The sequence below is a fragment of the Chiloscyllium plagiosum genome, chromosome 2 (assembly GCF_004010195.1).
Source record: "Chiloscyllium plagiosum isolate BGI_BamShark_2017 chromosome 2, ASM401019v2, whole genome shotgun sequence".
Taxonomy (NCBI): domain Eukaryota; kingdom Metazoa; phylum Chordata; class Chondrichthyes; order Orectolobiformes; family Hemiscylliidae; genus Chiloscyllium; species Chiloscyllium plagiosum.
In genome coordinates, this window is record NC_057711.1 from 10,194,431 (window position 1) to 10,213,576 (window position 19,146).

At 40.1% G+C, this 19,146-nt stretch overlaps 1 protein-coding gene across 8 annotated transcripts in view; it reads right to left on the bottom strand.

Moving 5' to 3' along the window:
- htt (huntingtin) overlaps nt 1-19,146 on the bottom strand; it is a 241,245-nt gene that overhangs the window by 15,195 nt on the left and 206,904 nt on the right. For 7 of the 8 annotated variants that reach the window (XM_043703713.1, XM_043703763.1, XM_043703736.1 and 4 more), the window contains 7 exons: nt 18,520-18,623; nt 18,094-18,248; nt 16,650-16,789; nt 15,997-16,079; nt 13,243-13,373; nt 2,660-2,789; nt 1,124-1,279 (listed from right to left, as the gene is read on the bottom strand). In XM_043703713.1, coding sequence (XP_043559648.1) covers nt 1,124-1,279; nt 2,660-2,789; nt 13,243-13,373; nt 15,997-16,079; nt 16,650-16,789; nt 18,094-18,248; nt 18,520-18,623 — 899 coding nt within the window. Of the gene's footprint in view, nt 1-1,123; nt 1,280-2,659; nt 2,790-13,242; nt 13,374-15,996; nt 16,080-16,649; nt 16,790-18,093; nt 18,249-18,519; nt 18,624-19,146 lie in introns of those variants that run through there. The other variant, XR_006313622.1, reaches the window with a different exon arrangement.

The following is a 19,146-nucleotide window of genomic DNA, read 5'->3' on the forward strand; positions in this document are numbered from 1 at the left end:
AAGGACCCGATACCTAACATGAGCAAGACGAATGTAGTGTTCAAAATACTATGCAAGGACTGCACTAAACACTATATAGGACAAACAGGAAGACAGCTAACAATCCGCATACATGAACATCAACTAGCCACGAAACGACACGACCAGCTATCCTTAGTAGCCACACACGCAGACAACAAGCAACATGAATTCGACTGGGACAACACTACTATCATAGGGCAAGCTAGACAGAGAACAGCCAGGGAATTCCTAGAGGCATGGCATTCATCCACAAACTCCATCAACAAACACATCAACCTGGACCCAATATACCAACCACTACAGCGGACAGCTGAAACTGACAACCGGAAGCGGCAGGGACAGACCACTATAAACACCAGAGGAAACATCAAAGAAGCGCTTCGCAGGAGGCTCCCAAGCACTGATGATGTCGCCGAGCCAGGGGACGAAACGTTTGCAACAAAAACTTCCAGCTCGGCGAACAGAACCACAACAACGACCACCCGAGCTACAAATCTTCGCACAAACTTTGAATATATCACATCAGTTGCATGACACTAATGAACCCTGTGTCTTATGATCCTGCCCCACTAGTTACCTGATGAAGGAGCAGTGCTCTGAAAAATAGTATTTCCAAATGAACCCGTTGGACTATAACCTGGTGTTGTGCGATTTTTAATTTTGTCCAGCCTAGTCCAACACCAGCACCTCCACATCATACAGCTTAAATGGCAGACAATGCATAATAAGACAAAGGTTGGCTGTCATTATTGAAACAAGATGGCAGCAAAAAGCAAACAGGAGGTTCTCAGATTCATTTCTTAAATTTATCCAAGATTTCTCCTTTCTGTTTCACTGCCACTCTCAGGATGGTGAGACTGGAGTGGACTGAAGGACTGTGCATTGTTTGGGTATTTCCCTGACCATCCAGTGAAAGATGTACAGTATGTGAAGGCATAAGATGGAAAAAGCATGGATTTAACAATAAAATATGACAGCTGAAATCTATTGAAGATTGAAAATGTTTCAGCACAAACTGGAAAACAATTTGAGGATCATACAGTTCCAGTTTTCTAAAGCAATCGACAAAATAAGTTTCTTCTTCCACTTCATTTCTCCTTACCATGCCCAGAACAGCTGCTGCTTTGCAAATAGCAGGAACCAGATATTGATTCAGAATCTCATCTTCTGCAGGATGAATTTTCTGAAGTTCTGTCAAAGTGCTGTACATCATCTCAAATTGGGTTCTCTCGGTAAACAAATCAGAGACTGCCAAAAGCTGCAAGGGCAAGACAGGCTTCAAAAATTGTGGAAGAAATCTCATTAATTAGAGTTCATTCTCATCTGCTGATTCTAAATTTGTACAAACTACAGCAGAGTTTGTACAAACTACAACAAACAGATAAGACCAAGGTTCACAGCAGAATCGCATCAGAAAAGTCTTTAAAAACTCTGAACATCTGCATATTCCTATCAAACCTTACAACAGGACAATAGCAACAAGGGAAAACAGAGGAAGGCCTGGGATAAGAAAGGGGAGGAGAAAGAGGAGAAAGAAAGGAAGACAAAGTCTATTCTGTGACTGGGACAAAGTACATGTTGAATACCAACATGCGGTACAATATCTACGTGAATGCACACAGATACGATTGTGTGGGAAGCTTGGAGAAATTGCTTGCACAGCATTACAGGAAATAGGTAAAACAAATTATATTGACGGGCCACTTTTAATGTGGTACGGCAGCCTAAAGCACTTCAAAGGAGTTTTATCAAGGAAAGCTTGACACCAAACTACATGACTAGTTGATCAAAATGTTCATTGAAAATAATTAAAATGGATGCTAGAAATACTTTGCAGGCCCGGCAGCATCTGGACAGAGAAATAGTTAAAAGGTTCAAAGGTTTAGCTTTGGCTCCCTGACTGCCTTTGAGATGAAACCCAGAGAATTATAATGCTGTGGTTCAGTAGTCAGCACTGTCATCATGGATGAAGAATGTGGTGCTGGAAAAGCACAGCCGGTCAGGCAACATCCGAGGAGCAGGAGAATCAACGTTTCAAGCAGAAGCTCGATTCTCCTGCTCCTTGGATGCTACCTGATCGGCTGTGCTTTTCCAGCACCACACTCATAACTCTAATCTCCAGCATGTGCAATGCTCAATATCTCCCACTCTCATCATGGAGTCAGATGCTGGTGGACTCATCACATGCTTCACTCCATTAGTACTGTATGATTACAGCTGTCAACTTTCAGATGAGAAGGTCAACTGAAGCCTCAGGTGCCCTCTTGGGAGATGCAAGACAGCACTCTCAAATTCATCCTAACATTAATAATAAAAGCAGCTTTTGTGACCTGATCACATTACTGTTTATGAGGACCATCACACTTCTTACATTATAACAGTGGTGACAGCTTAGAATTACTTTGCTGTCTAAGTTCAAGATTATAGAAGTTACTCTGTCAACCAAGTTCCTTCTTTCTCATCTCAGTCTGGCACTGACCCATTTGATCAGAACAGCACTAATCGGAGACAAGATGGCTTTTTCAAAGTAGCAACGTCAACTTCAGCAGTTTTCTGAAATGAGGGCAGACGGTAAAGAGAGACAGAATTCCAGCATGCTAGAAACTATTCCTGTTTCACAATCAGATCTAACACTTACCGATTTTACGACCTCACTGACCAGGATGACGGGGGTTTTCTTGCCAGTGTTTGTGGGAAGAACCCACTGACTGTAGAGTTCCAACAAGAATTGAGAGCATGAATGAATGTCAACTCCAGCTCGATGTTTCCTGGAAATAAAATACTTTAAGTATTAAAGGGCATTCTAAATGACGCTATAAAAGCAATTTCTGCAGAACAAAGACCAACAATAACCTGTGAACATGTCAGTGCCAGCTTCATGGTCAGTAAACATTACTCTCATCTCTCAGGCACATAAATTCATGGTGACACTGCAGTACAGAGAAAGTAGTGCTTTCCAGCAATCATGGGAAAGCTTGACTGATCAGGGGAATGCCCAAATCTGAATGATGATGATGATGGTGGTTTAACTCATCAAAATCCGCTACCCACATCAAGTTCCCTTCATCGCCAGACCACAACAACACGACGGTTGGAGGAAGAGCGCCTCATCTTCCGCCTAAGGAACCCTCCAACCACAAGGGATGAACTCGGATTTCACCAGTTTCCTCATTTCCCCTCCCCCCACCTTGTCTCAGTCAAATCCCTTGAACTCAGCATCGCCTTCCTAACCTGCAATCTTCTTCCTGACCTCTCCGCCCCCACCCCACTCTGACCTATCACCCAATTTTTACCTCTTTCCACCTATCGCATTTCCAACGCCCCTCCCCCAAGTCCCTCCTCCCTACCTTTTATCTTAGCCTGCTGGACACACTTTCCTCATTCCTGAAGAAGGGCTTATGCCCGAAACGTCCATTCTCCTGTTCCCTGGATGCTGCCTGACCTGCTGCGCTGTTCCAGCAACACATTTTCAGCTCTGATCTCCAGCATCTGCAGACCTCACTTTCTCCCCTTCATCTAATCATTTATAAATGTCTATTCCTAAGCTCTGAGAATTCCTAAATTCCTTTCCCCCATTTATTGTGCTCATTAAACCTAATGTTTTAACCACAATATTTGCTATATAACCTGATATCTCCTTATGAGACTCTGTCAAATTTTGGCTGAAGCATCTTGGGGCATTTTTACTGTAGTAACACACTATATAATTGCAGGATTTATGGTGGAATTCACTAAGAGAAAAAACAAAGCAGTTTAAATATTTCCTCTGCCCAACCTACCCTGTGACCTCCTATACCCTTGTAATAGGTGTGGCCAAAGTACATTCTTTTCATTCAAATACTTGAAATCAAATTTTCACTGCGTAACATTTTTGTCCATCTATCACCATATGGTAAACGTAGTACGTGGTCTGGAACTGAACTATTCAAACCAAAAAATATTAAGTTGATAGTGAACCAACTAATCCTAACAGCAGTAGGAAACTGTCTGGCCTTCATTTCCTCTGAGCTTATCAAGCCTGTGAATAAGAATCGTGAGTCACTGATCAGAAATTATCACATTCACAATGCAATTGGAGACAGGAGCAGATGCGAATTGGTAATCCAATAATTAATGGGTCCATAGTACACCAGGTCACTTGCAACTAAACAGCTAGCTTGGCTTGTTAATACTTGGGAAGGAATAGGATTTTCCCTTTGTGTCTTCAGATGATCACAGAATCCCTACAGTGAGGAAGCAGTCCATAATCTGGAAAATTAGGCACCACAAAGGTGATTGCAGAAAATAATGCTCTTTGTGTAAGGATTGGTTTACTGAAAAAGATGATTGGCTGGCCAACAGGAAGCAGAGAGTAGGTATAATGGGTCTGCTTCAGATTGATGAGACGTAAGAAGTGGAGATTAACGAGGACCACAGATGCTGGAAAATCAAGAGTCAATAAAGTGTGGAGCTGGAAAAAGCAGAGTCAATCAAGCAGCATCAGAGGAGCAGGGGAGTTAACATTTCAGGTTGAAACGTCAACTCCCCTGCTCCTCTGATGTTGCTTGACCTGCTCGGCTTTTTCCAGCTCCACATGCTATCGATCCCAAGATATAAAAATTGCGATGCCATAGGGATCGGTGTTCAGACCTCAACTGTTTATATGATGACTTAGATGAAGGGACAGAAGGTATGAATGCCAAATTTGCTGACATCTCAAAAATAGACAGGAGGGGGAATCCAAGATGGCGGCAACCCAGCAAGTCTGAATCTATAGTGCTCCTCCCAAGACTTGGGCAAAGTGGGTCACCCACCTCCACCATACTCACTACATCATTCAAAATAGTTTTTACTTAAATGTAATTAGCTGCTTAGTACTGAATTTAGACAATTTAATCTCCAGTAAAAATGACAAAAGGGAAGGGTGCCCGCAGTTCTTAGCAGGCAGGAACCCCTCCCCCACCAGAAATCTTGGGAAAGATCCCCAAACCATCATTTATAAAGGATCCAAGATTATGTTATTAAAGGACTTTTCCCCAGCTCTGGTCCGAAAGAGGAAGGCGTTTGATGAAGCGAAGAAGTGTTGAAGGGACTTAAATATTCATCGCCAGACCATAGCAACATGACGGTCAGAGGAAGAGCGCCTCATCTTCCACCTCGGAACCCTCCAACCACAAGGGATGAACTCAGATTTCTCCAGTTTCCTCATTTCCCCTCCCCCCACCTTGTCTCAGTCAAATCCCTTGAACTCAGCACCACCTTCCTAACCTGCAATCTTCCTGACCTCTCCGCCCCCACCCCCACTCCGGCCTATCACCCTCACCTTGACCTCCTTCCACCTATCGCATTTCCTACGACCCTCCCCCAAGTCCCTCCTCCCTACCTTGTACCTTAGCCTGCTGGACAAACTTTCCTCATTCCTGAAGAAGGGCTTATGCCCGAAACGTCGATTCTCCTGCTCCTTGGATGCTGCCTGACCAGCTGCGCTTTTGCAGCAACACATTGCAGTCCTCACTTTCTCCACTTAAATATTCAGTACTCCTTGCGCTACCCAGCGATGTTACACTTTAACCATGAAGGGTCCGTGTATAACTTCGGATCGCCAGAAAAGACAGAGGAATTTTTGGACTCTCTTAGATAAATTGTAAGAGTTAATTGATGTTGTTTTGCTCTCCCCCACTTCGGTTTACATCCCCCTTTTTTTATATTAATCCCTTTTTTTTTTAAAAAAACCTTCGGGGGGGGTGGGAAGAGAGATTTATTTATTTGTTCTCTACTTCGCAATTTTCTCGCCCACTTTTATATATGTTAGTATATGTTGGTGGGGGGAGGTGGTTATCTTATCCTGTTTTATTTCTGTCTTTAGGAGCAGGGTTGTTTTCCCCTGTTATTTTGTATTATTATATTTAATTATTACTTGGCCATGCTAACTGGCCATGCTAAATTGCCCATAGTGTTAGGTAAGGGGTAAAAGTAGGGATGTGGGTGGGTTGCGCTTCGGCGGGGCAGTGTGGACTTGTTGGGCCGAAGGGCCTGTTTCCACACTAAGTAATCTAATCTAATCTAATCTACTTGTTGAGGCTGTAATTTTATAATTATATATGTTTATACATGGTATTAACATTACCAAATATATCCAGGTGTTGGTGTGGGTGGGGGACAGGGGTAGGGTGCTCACGGTTAACTCTAGCTCTGTAGTATATTTGAATTTTCTTCATTCTATCGAGGAGCCCCTGGGTCAAGGGTGGGGCACTGGTTGGGAGAGGATATGATGGATTGTTGGAAAGGAAGTGATACCCCCTGTGAACAAGGGGGGAAATCTTCATTTAAAAACTTTTTTTATTTAGAAATAGCTTTTTATTATATTGATGTGAGTGTATTAAAGAGCCTTTATTTTTGTGAATTTTATATGCTCTACGCTTGGGATGTTCTGGATAGGGTTTCCTCTCCCGAGGGGTCTCGGACTTGCCCAGACGATTATGGTTGATCAGTCGGTTAAGTGGTGCACCTGGAATGTCAAGGGGAGTAATTCACCAGTCAAAAGGAAGAAAATATGATCAAACCTCAAGAAAGGGCTGATATAGCTCTCCTACAGGAGATATACTTATTAGATAAAGAACACTTGAAATTACGACAGGGTGGATTTGATCAGGTCTTTTTTTCTTCTCAAAGCGCAGGGGAGTTGTTAGTCTTATTCGGAAGAATTTCCCTTTCAAAATCCTAAATCAGATAAAAGACGAATCTGGACAATATATTCTAATTAAAGCCCTTATAAATGGAGAGGAATATGGGATCTTAAATTTGTATTGCCCCCCAGCACATCCTTTTAAATTTATAACGGAAGCCTTATCAAAATTGATGGCTCTCAGTGCTCGTCATACAATTATTGGGGGAGATTTTAATTGTATTATGGATCCGGAAATAGATAGGATTCCCAAGAGTACTGCAGGAGTCTCCCAGATCGAGACAATTGGTGGATTTGAACAAAGAATTAGGACTAGATGATTTATGGAGATGCCTTCACCCACAGGGCAGAGATTTTTCTTTTTACTCCAATCCACATAAATGTCATACCAGAATCGATATGTTTTTTCCCCCTCGATTTTTAAAAATTCCATATCATCCTGTAAAATAGGCAGTATAGCAATTTCCAATCACATTGCTGTATACATGGAAATCAAGTCGAGGAATAATGAAACATCCCCCCGGCATTGGCAAATGGACCTCTTCCTGATGAAAGATAGTAAATTTGTAAAGTACTTCTCTCAAGAATTTAAAACTTTTTTAGAAATTAATTCAGGTACGGCTAGCAACCCATCAATGATGTGGGAGACCATCAAAGCTTACGTGCGAGGTGTGATCATCTCATACTCAGCGACCCAGAAAAAATTAAAGGGAGAACAACAGCTTCTGCTCGAAGCTCGCTTAAAAGTGGCTGAAACAGCATACGCTGACAGACCTTCTATTATCAAATTACAAAGGATTACGGCCCTTAGGACAGCTCTAAACACCACGCTTACCCAAACACCTAAGAGGGAAATATTATTTGCAAAACAAAGGTTATATGAATTTGGCGATAAACCTGGTAGATACTTAGCATTTCTCAAAGAAAAAGAAGGCCCCTCAAACTATCACGTCTATCAAGGAAAGTACAGGTATTCTGACTCGATCATAAAAGGATTAACACAATCTTTAGAAAATTTTATTCTGATTTATATAAATCGCAGGATTGTGAAGATTGTGAAGAGCTAGAAGGATGCAGTCATTTTTTAAAAACCTGACCTTTACGGACCTAACTCCGGAACAGGTATCGGTCTTGAATGTTCCCCTAATAATCCAAGAAATACTTGACGCAATTTGGCAAATTCAGAGCAGTAAGGCTTTCAAGCGGAGTTCTATAAAGAATTTATAGGTCCACTTGTGAACATGTATAAGTATTCATACACAGTCAGGGTTGTCTCCCGCCTTCGCTGAAAGAGGCGAATAGCTCGCTCATCCTCAGAAAAGGAAAGGACCCAGAAGACAGCTTGTCATACAGACTAATATCCTTGCTAAATGTAGATTTTAAAATCCTCTCTAAAACGCTAGCATTGAGACTAGAAAGGGTATTGCCACATATCATAAAGGAGGATCAGACGGGATTTATTAAAGGCCGGAGATCATCCAATAATGTTAGAAGGGTTTTGAATGTGATTCAAGCCTGGAAAGATACCAGGCGTAGTAGTCTCATTAGATGTGGAAAAGGCATTCGACAGGGTTGAATGGTCATATTTGTTTTACACATTGGAAAGGTTTGGCGCTGGAAAGGTGTTTACCAAATGGGTCTCAACACTGTATAGTGATCCTAAAGCAGTTGTGATTACTAATGGATTAGGCTCGGATAGCTTCAGTGTGGATTGGGGCTGCCGTCAGGGATGTCCGCTTTCGCCATTGCTATTTATGCTAATAATTGAGCCACTAGCAGAAGCTATACAGGCTGACTCTAATATAACAGCCCCAAGGATTGGTACAGGTAAACATAAAATTCCCCTTTATGCAGATGATGGTCTTCTATTTCTCAGTAATTCTTTGATGTCCGTACCTCGCTTAATCCAAGTTATTAATACATTTAGTGTATTTTCAGGCTATAAAATTAATTTCTCAAAATTGGAGGCTATGCCAATGGGTGGCCTTGTTAGTATAACCCACTTATTGGACGGATCCCACTTTCCCTTTCGGTGGTCCCTGGAGGGTTTCTTATATTTAGGCATTTTTATTACCTAAAAGTTTTGCAAGGCTAACTTTGTGCATTTACTGGAAAGGATAAGGCAGGACCTCCAGCAATGAGGAGACCTTCCAATTTCCTGGCTAGGTAGAATAGCACTAATTAAAATGAATGTCCTGCCCCGTCTCCTATACCCTATGAGGATGCTTCCGGTGATGCTGCCGAGGCTGGCACTACGTAAATTATATGGCTGGTTGGGTTCCTTTATCTGGAATCATAGACAGCCCCTCATTAAGCTGAAGAAGCTACAGCTTCCACAGGCAAGGGGAGGATTGGACTTCCCAGATTCTAGGAAATATCAGTTAAGTGCCCTATTAAGTTACATAGCCAATTGGGTCTTGTCTGACCCGCAATCAATCTGGCTGGACATCGAGACTTCTCAAGTAAAATGCCCACTTATTAACCTTTTATTTTCAGAAAGAGGAAAATCATTACGGATCACTGTAAAAACCCTATAATACTAAACACAATTAAAGCTTGAAATATAATGCGGCAAAATGAGGGCAACTCACATAAAACATCCCCCTGTGCTCAGATAGTGGGAGCATGGGGATTTCAACCGGGGCTTACAGATGTCACTTTTAAACTCTGGAGATCAAGGGGTATCTCACGTTTAGGGGATCTGTTTAAAGAAGGGGTCCTGATGTCTTTTGAACAGCTGCGTCAGAAATTTGGATTACCTAATGGAGGTCTCTTTCGATTCTTCCAAATTCGAGATTACATACAGAAGACGACTACGTTATTAGAGAGTCTTTATAAATCAGATAGAGAACGTAGAGTGCTAAGGCCAATGGGGGTATCTTCCGTCAGTACTATTTATCATTTATTACATGATGAAGTATCAGGTGATATGGACAATCTGTTTAAAACATGGGATCAGGATTTGGGACTGCAAATCTCTATAGAAACGTGGAATAACATTTGGGAAAACGCCAGAATCACCACCATCTGCAACAGAACTCAGGCCATTTAGTTGAAGATACTTCATAGGGCCCATATAGCACCGGACTGATTGGAGATGCTCCTGCCTTATATTTTGCCAATGTGTCCCAAATGTAAAATAGAGGTGGGCACTCTTGTACATTGCTTACAGACCCGTCATAAGATCTGTAGATATTGGACCAAAAGACCGCATTATTCCATAAAATATGGCAGCCGTTCTTGAATCACACAAATAAAGATATTTCGGCCATCCTAACAAGGGCTTTTATTTAATCGAGATGGTGAACCTGGCTGGTCCAGGGCCCCTTGGGAGAGAAATCCCGCACGAATACGGGTTTTGTTACGATTTGATGTTGATACATTCCGAGCATGTATCTCACTACCCAATTTCTCTGTGTTGTCCGTCGTTTTTTTTTCTCTTCTTTGAATAACGTAAGAGACTTAATTATACACTCTGGTTAGTTGTAGGTTAGATTAGTAGTTAGTTGAGTTTTGTTTTTTCTCTCTTTTTTTTGATAAATTTTGGTTATTATTTATTTAAGATTTAATTGTATATCAATGTTTATACTTGGGGTTTTCTTTTTATTTGTAAACTTGTAAAAATGTTAAATTTTCAATAAAAATATCTATATAAAAACAGGAAAGCAAGTTGTGAAGAGGACGCTACAGATATTTCCAGTGAATAGGAAAAGGTGTGGTAAGTGGAATATGACATGGCAAAACATAAAATTTTCGCAGAAAGTGTGAAAAAAAAAGCCCATTATCTAAACAGTAAGAGATTGCAGAACATTGAGATGCAAACTTATTTGGCAAAAGGTTAGCATGCAGGTACAAAGTAATCAGGAAAGCTAACACACACACATATTTCAAACTAGTGACAGATGAGCGTTGGTCCATTTTTCTGAAGGGGTTTAATCACTAACTCAGTCACATTTTTTTTCAGAACCACATTAATAAAAGTACCTTTCAAGGAGAAATAACTAAAGGCCTCCTGGCCTTAATGAAAGTTTGTCGGATTTTATGGCAGAAGAAATTGAGCAGTTTTTGAAAAATTCAGTTAAAAGCTTGGAAATGGCAGAAAAGTTGAGTAAATATCATCGGTTTTTACTAGATCAAATGTACGGCATTTTTGGAATGCCAAATAATTAAGAGCTTAAAGGGAGGAAATAGACTCAATAACACAATCATTCAAGAAAAAGTACTTGGGAAACTAAGGAGGCAAAAGTCTGTTAATCCCCTGGATCTGATGGATGCATTGAGGAATTTTAAGAAAATAGCTACACAGATAATAAGATTCATTTATAGTAGTCTTCCATTAATAATTTGATTCTGGAAAGGTCCCAAAAGATTGAAAACTGCCAATAGAACACCCTTATTCAAAGACAAGAAAAAGGTAACAATGGGCTAGTTAGCTTAACATGTGTCATTAGGAAATGTTAGTACCTATATTAGAGGATCTAATAGCAAAGCATTTAGAAATACATAACCAAGCATGGTTTCATGATGAGAAAATTATGCTGGACAAATTTATTCCAATCTTTGAGGTGGTAACAAGCAGGATAGCTGAAGAGGAACCAGTGCATGTAACATATTTGGATTTCCAAAAAATAATGTTCAATAAGGTACCACATGTAATATTACTTAAGACTAGAATATGCTGTTGCGAGTCAGCACTAGGGCTGCAATTAGTTACAATATATGTTCCCGTCTTGAATGGGAAAAGTGAATTTATCAAAGCCAAGTCCGCAGTTAACAACAATAGTTGGGAAGACAAGTGGTAAGGATGACAGATTCTGCACAGCACTACAGACAGGTGGATAAAGTGGGCAAACACTTAGAAATGGATTATAATGTGGGAAATCGAGAGATTATGTATTTTGGCAAGAAGACTGGAGGAACTGAATATGATCCAAATGGAGAACTTAAAAAAAACTACAACACAAAGAATTTGGAACTCCCATTGCATAAATTACTAAAAGAATAGCATACAAATTCAGCAGGTGATAGGGAAGGCAAATAGACTTTTGAATTCACTTTGGATGAGACATGGCTGAAGTCAGATGCAAGAATACTTCCCCTAAAGAACTTTGTTCAGAGCAGTTAATGGAATGTATCCTTAGAATAAGGGTTTCAATTTGTGAAAACTTCCAGACTAGGAATGTTTGGTTAGAAACCTACATTGGTTATTAAAGCTGGCAAATCTAAGATCTCAGAGGTGTATGGATTCAAGGAAAAGACTTAACAGGATAGGAAAGGAGGAAAGAAACAAATGGATTGCATGGGGTGAAAAATTATTTGTTTTTCTGCAACTGTAATTGTGATCAATTGCACTTGAGCAACTGTCATTGTGCAAGGAAATAAAATAGATCTGCTGCCTACTGTATTTAATTTCCAGTGAAAGACTGCCATGTTAAATTAAAGAAATAAGCAAAATACAATCTATTAAACTAGATCTTGTTCTCAAATCCCACTTCCTGTAGTAATATCAGGTGGAACACAACATGCACTTCAGTACATAGACCAGTGGTCACACGCAACTGTACATAGTCCTGATCTCCTTATTTAAGGAAGAATGTAAAGGCGGCAGCTCAAAGAATGTTTATTGGACAAATATCTGGGATGAGTGATATGTCTTAAAAAGGAATGGCTGGGTCAGTTAGGCATGTATCTGGAGTTTAGAAGATTAAGAGATGACTTGATTGAAATAGATGAAATCCTGAGAGGTCTTGACAGGGTATATATGGACAGGATGTTTCCTCTTATGGAAGAAATCTAGGACTAGAGGAGGTTGCCCATTCAAAACAGAGAGGAGATGAAATATTCACACTCAGTCATGAATCTATGCAATTCGCTTCCTGAAAATGTGGTGGAAGCAAAGCCTTTACATTTCTTTGGGCAGAGTATATACTCTTTGTTTTGTGTGTTAGGTAGAAATGTGGATTGAGTTTACAATCCGATCAGCCATGATCTTATTGAATGGAGGAGGTGACTTGAGGAAATGAATGGCCTACTCCTGCTCATATATTCTTATACCAGAGTGCTCCATGTCAGCAATTTTAACTGGCTGTTTTGAACTCTATCAAATTTCTCTTAGTCAACAATCGGCCTTCTCCCAATAACGAAATTCAACCTTCTAGTAAATTGTATCTGCGCCCTCTCCAAATTCTGGACATATTCCTAAAATATGATATACATAATTGGATGAAACATTCTATGTAGCATCAGTGCTTTATAAAATGTTGATAATTTCCTGCTTTTAAACCCTCATCTTCTATGAACATTCAGAAAGGCACTTTTTATAATTGCATATTTAACTTGTTCTGCCACTGTCAAAACTATATATCCATTGTCTAGTTTACTCTATAGACAGTGCCTATGTTCTATGTGCACACTGGGCTCACGGCACAGGGTCCTAACCCTTTTTTTAAAAAAAAAGATACAAAGGTAGCTCAGTGAGACGAACTGCCTGACATAGTGTCTTTAGCAAGACTGGTAAGAATGGATAGATTGCTTGCGAGTGACTATTCTAGGCTGACCTGGAGTTAATTGGAGAGGTTGGAGGTGAAGATGGAGCAGGCACATCACTTTCATCTTCCTCATCTTCATCCCATTCCTCTTCTCTCAAAGGGGTTATATTGTTACCCAGCCAAACAGAATGAATGGAGACCTGCACATAGTAGACAAACACCTCATGAGTTCAATGTCAAGTCTTCAAGAACATAATGTACCAAACATTAGCAAGTCCCCTTCAATTATTCCTCTTTGTTTTTGAAACTCAAATTTTATTGCAAAGCAGCAACCCTCCAACCACCCCATTCTATATCTGAGAGTCTAAGCCATCAGTGTCAAAAGGTTACTGAGTCATGAGGACATGAGAACACAGTTGCAATCCCTTACAAACTGATCTGTAAATCAGTGGTTAACAGCATTGAGAGGGCACATATTTGATTCTCATGTCTCACTAAATGGGATGATCACAGTTGGTGCGATAGCAAACGTTGACACGATAGAAGAAATTTCAAACTTATCACTTCGCAGCAAGCTCAGTGGCAATCTCAAAGGGGCCTTGAGTGTGTGGAACTCTCCTCCCGAGAGCATGGTGGGCACGGGAGTCAATGAATATTTTTAAGTCAAAGCTATCTAGATCCTTGACTAATAAAGGGAGTTGAACGTTACTGTGGGTAGTTAGGTAAATGAAATTGAAGCCATATTCATATCTGCCATGATCTTATGGAGTGGTGGAGTGAGCCAGTGGGGACAAATGACTTCAAATTAATATGCTTATTTTATGCAAACAGATAGATACATAGTTAATGTCATTTATTGCAAATTTGAGCTTCTGGCTTTAGTTCCAAACCCATGACTTTTGCAGTCTGAAGTTAATTATTAACTTAACGTAGCCATGGCAATTTCTTATAAATCGCTTTGAGGTCTAGTTTTAAAATGAATTGATTTTTGTGCATGACTAATGATTTTTTTTTTGTTTCTCTTACGGTGTTTTGTGACCCAGCAAGGTAAATAACACGGCCTCAACATTTGTAGAGATTTCTGGAACTTTTTTTTGCAAACTGATGGGAAGCACACATAGCTTAGAAAAATAGGGTTTTGTTTTAGTTTTACTTTGAGGTTAGGGAGTCCTGTAAAGTCCATAGAATAGGATGATTGAATAGACCTGTGTTCCTGAGAAGAGAAAAATATATAGTGAACAAGGTATCTTAAAGTGAGGAGTTAATGCTAACCCCAGACTGGAATTGCTGAGATAGAACGCTGAAGAGGTTACTTAAAGCTGAGTGCAGATGTATGACAGTTCCTGGAAGAACTTATCAAAAAAATGTAGAAAGGGAAGTCATGAGGGGGATACAAATAGTTGACAGAGACATTGATAGGTTAAGTAAGTGGACAAAACGTTGGCAAATGGAATATCATGGGGAAAAAGTGAAGCTATTCAATTTGGAAGGGAGACCAAATGAACAGAATATTATTTAAATGGATAAAATCTGCAGAAAGCTGCAACACAAAGTGACTTGTGCATGAAATACAGAAAGCTAGTATACAGGTGCAGCAGGTAATCAGGAATGCCAATTGATTTCAAGGGGGTTGGATTAGAAGAATAGAGAAATCTTACTGCATCTTACAAGCTGCTGGTGAGACCACATCTGGAGTACGGAGAGCAATTTAGGTCTGTTCATTTGACGAAAGGCATTTCATTGGAGTCACTTCAGAGAAGTTCACTGGGATGATGCCTGGTATAGAGGAATTGGGTTATGACCAAAAATTAAACAGTTTGGGACTCTACTCATTGGATTTAGAAAGATTGGTGATCTCATTGAGACATATAGGATTCTTAAAGAACTTAACAGAGTAAATGCTAAGAGGATGTTTTTTCACTCATGGGAGAGTCTAGGACCAGAGGGTATAGTCTCAGAATAAAGGGGCACCAATTTAAAGTGGAGATGAGGAGGAGGAATTTCTTCTTCAGAGAGTTGTGTCTCTTTGGAATTCCTTGCCACAGACAACTGTGAAGGCAGAGTCCTTATGCATTTTTAAGACCAAGAAAGATCAATTTTTGATCAGTTAGGGGAATCAAGGATTATGGGGAAAAGGCAGAAAAGTGGACAAGAGGAATGCTGGATCAGCCATGATCCTACTGAATGGTACAGCAGGCTCAAGGAGCCCAATAGCCTACTGCTGTTTGTATTTCTTATTATCATATCTGCAGTTATTGTCTAAAATTTGAAGTCACATGTGAATTAAACCCACCAAAGTATTGATAAAGAGGGTCTGGTGCAAGTACTGCACGAGTAGTGTTTTGGAACTGAACCAGAATGTGTTTTCAGTACTATATAAAAGGTATTGTTTTTCTTTTCAATTTGTAAAGGACTGTTTTAGAATTATTGGGAGTAGAGTATTACTGTGTGTTAAAAATCTTTGAATCTGCATTACAAGTAGATAGCTTGGTTTATTCTATATTTGTCAGCATTTCCTTTCTCAATAAACTTCTTACTAAAGCAAGATCTGCAATACTACTTGCTTGTGTTTCAGTGAAACACCACTTTGTTAAAACTAAATCTGAACAAACATGATCTGTCAAGCCAGGTTTCTGTTTGGGATCTGACTTGTCTGGTGATGATGTCAGCTAAAACGTAACACTTGTAATATTACCTCCCTCCTCTTGTCTGTGAGAATGCATATATACAGATGAGAGCAGGAATGAAGTAGTGCTCAGCTGTGAAATTCTACAGCACAAAATATCCTTTAGACACTGAACATCAAATGCACTTTCACTATACCTGCCCCAGTTTATAATCCATGTTCCCCATTTCCCGTTCTGTGTTTATCTGCAGTAAAAGCTTGTCATGGCTTATCAGGACACCTGGATTTAATAAAGTTGGGGAAAAAAACACAGTAAATTGGTTAAAACAGATTCAATGAATAATGTATTGCTGCAATTAATTATCATTGAAGGATTAAGCAGAGTTTGATTACGTTAACCCTCTTTATTGACTTTGCATAAATTTGGGAAAAACTTTAAAATAGGCATCGCTGTAGGGTTCCACACAACACTTAACTTCACATTAAAATGTCATCCAGCTGTGGATTTCCCTCAGGTTCTCTCACTTGCAACTCTCTCCATGCATTAAAGAAAGATCTAACAGCATGCTCTTGGCCACTACACAGAATATATACACTGTGGATGATTCTTTCCCGAGCCCCATCCCCCTGCCAATTCCCTCAGTAACTGTCTACATCCTATAACACTCTGAACGAAAACATCAAACATAGAACAGAATAAGGCCATTCAGGCTGCTCTGCTATTCAACATTACAATGGCTGATTCACTATTCCAGATCCAAAAATATTAGAGACAAGCTATGAAATTCAACAGAGATTCAGCACAAGAACATTGATGAACAAGCAGGTTGAATATTACAAGTATTGATACCAGATGTTGAATGGGAGAGGGATGGAACAGGATCCCACGCCTGATAAGGGTAGTGTGTTGCTATGTTGTCCCTTTTGGATACCATTGCTTGGATTTCCTGCTCCACTATTCCTCGAATGACACTTAATTTTCTCCCAAACCTGTGAACAGGATTGTCAAACGGTCAGGTCTTCCAAGTATAATGTTAGAAATTCCATCAAAGTTCAAAACTTCAGGCAAGGAGAATGTGTTGAACTATTTAAGGCCAAAAGATTTGTTTATTAATTTATGACCTTGCTACTTGTTTTTGATAAATGACCCTGTGAAGCACCCTGGAAAGTTTTGCTGTGTTAAAGGCACTCTACAAATGCAAGTTGTTGCTAAGACAGACAATCTTACAAAAAAAACTGGCAGGTCAATTTGTACTTGTAGCTAAATATATCAAGATATATCTATACCAGTGATGTGCCATAAGGGTCAGTGTTGCTTCCACTGCTTTTTGTCATTTATATACATAATATGGGTGTGAATATAGAGGTATGGCTACTAAGTTTGTAGATAACAGTAAAATAGGTGGTATAGTGAACAGTGAAGAAGATCATCTCAGTGGAATGGAACCTTGATCAGATGGAGAAATGGGCCAAGTGGCAAATGAAGTTTAAATTAGATAAATGAGTTGTACTTTGGAAAGGCAAAACAGGGTAGAACATATACAGTTGATGGTAGTGTCGCTGAACAAAGTGATCTAGGAGTGTAGGTGCATAGTTCCGTGAAAGTGCAATCGTAGGTAGGTAGAACGTGAAGGCAATGTTTGGCTCGCTTGCCTTCAGTGGTCTGAACATTGAGTATAGGGATTGTGATGTCATGTTGCAACTATGGAGGACACTGGTGAAGCTACTTTTTAAATACAGTATTTAACTCTGGTCACTCTTCTATAGGAAAGATGTTGCTAAACTTGAGAGGGTACTGAACAGATTTACAAGGATGTTGCCAGGACTGGAGGATTTGAGTTATAGGGAGAGGCTTGAATAGGTTGAAGCAGTTTTCCTGGAGCATCGGAGATGGGGGTGACATTTTGAGGTTTATAGAATCACGAGGGGCATAGGTAGAGTGAATGGCCAAGGTCTTTTTCCTAGGGTTAGGATGGGGGGGCACAAAACTAGACAGCACAGGTTTAAAGAAAGAGGGGAAAGATTTAAAAAAGAAGGGCCTAAGGGGCAACTTTTTCATGCAGAGGATGACATATGTATGGAATGTGCTGCCAAAGGAAGTGGTAGAGGTAGGTACAATTACAACATTTAAAAGGCATCTGCATGGGTATATGATTAGGAGGGATTTTTGAGGGATTTGAGTCAAATGCTAGCAAATGAGACTAGGGAAGTTTGGGGCATCTGATTGATGCAGATGAGTTGGATCAAAAGGTCTGTTTCCATGCCGTATGACTCTATGACTTGACATAACTGACCTCGTGTCCAGAGCCTTCAGAGCTTTATTACGAGGCTGATGTTCAAGACAGCTGGTGGCTGGATTCCCTGCCACTGGAATTGACATAGCACTTAGCACTAAGGAGGTTATTGCTTGCACTGCAAGTATATTAATCTGGGTCCTCTCCGTGTCCTCCTTAATAAAAATATAGAGAGGGTACTGTTACAAGAGAGACATAACAGCAAAAACATGCATCCAAATTATGAAGATATGAGCAAAAATGTGAACATGTCAAGTGTGCAAAGCTTGCTGGAACAGAAGTCAATCTTAAAATGGTCTGGCTATAACAGCTAGATATTGGCCTCTCATGCTAGACCTTTGTTACATCAATTCTCACAACTCTTTCCATAGTCTTCAACTGCTCAGTTAGAATAGGTCTCTAACCACCACGGCCATTTGGTTGTACCTCTTGTGGAACTTCCTCCTCCTGGTCCATTGCTAGTGGTTGAGTCACAAGCACACCAAGAAGAGTTGCCCAAGTTTCCTCAAACTGAGTGCGGCTTGTCCACCCTGAAACAGAAGGAATCACATACGCTATTTCTGACTTCATTTCAAGACAGTGTACATTATATCTTAATGAATGCTTACAAAGTTTGGAGCATGGCCAATAAAAGCCAAGGACGTAAAAACCGCAGCACAATATTGCATCATGAAAGCAACTTCTAATTAACTTTTGTAAAAATAAGAACAGAAGAGTTAGAAGTAGGGCACTGGGCCATCAAGCCTGCTCCATTTAATAAAATCATGGCTGATTTGATTATGTCATTAACTAGTTTTCACTCTGGCCCCCATAATCCTAACCTCCCTTGTCAATCAGAAATCTGTAATCCTGCTTTTGCTACTCAATGCCTCCTTTCTTTCTGTGATGTAGAATTCCACAGATTTACAAGCATCTAAAAGAAAATAAAAATTTTCTCCTGAGTATTAAATGTGAGGCCATGATTTTGAAACTGTGGACCCTTGTTCAGACTCCTCCACAGAGGGAAGAAAAATCCTTTCAATATTGTCACTGTCAAGACCAGTCTATCATTTT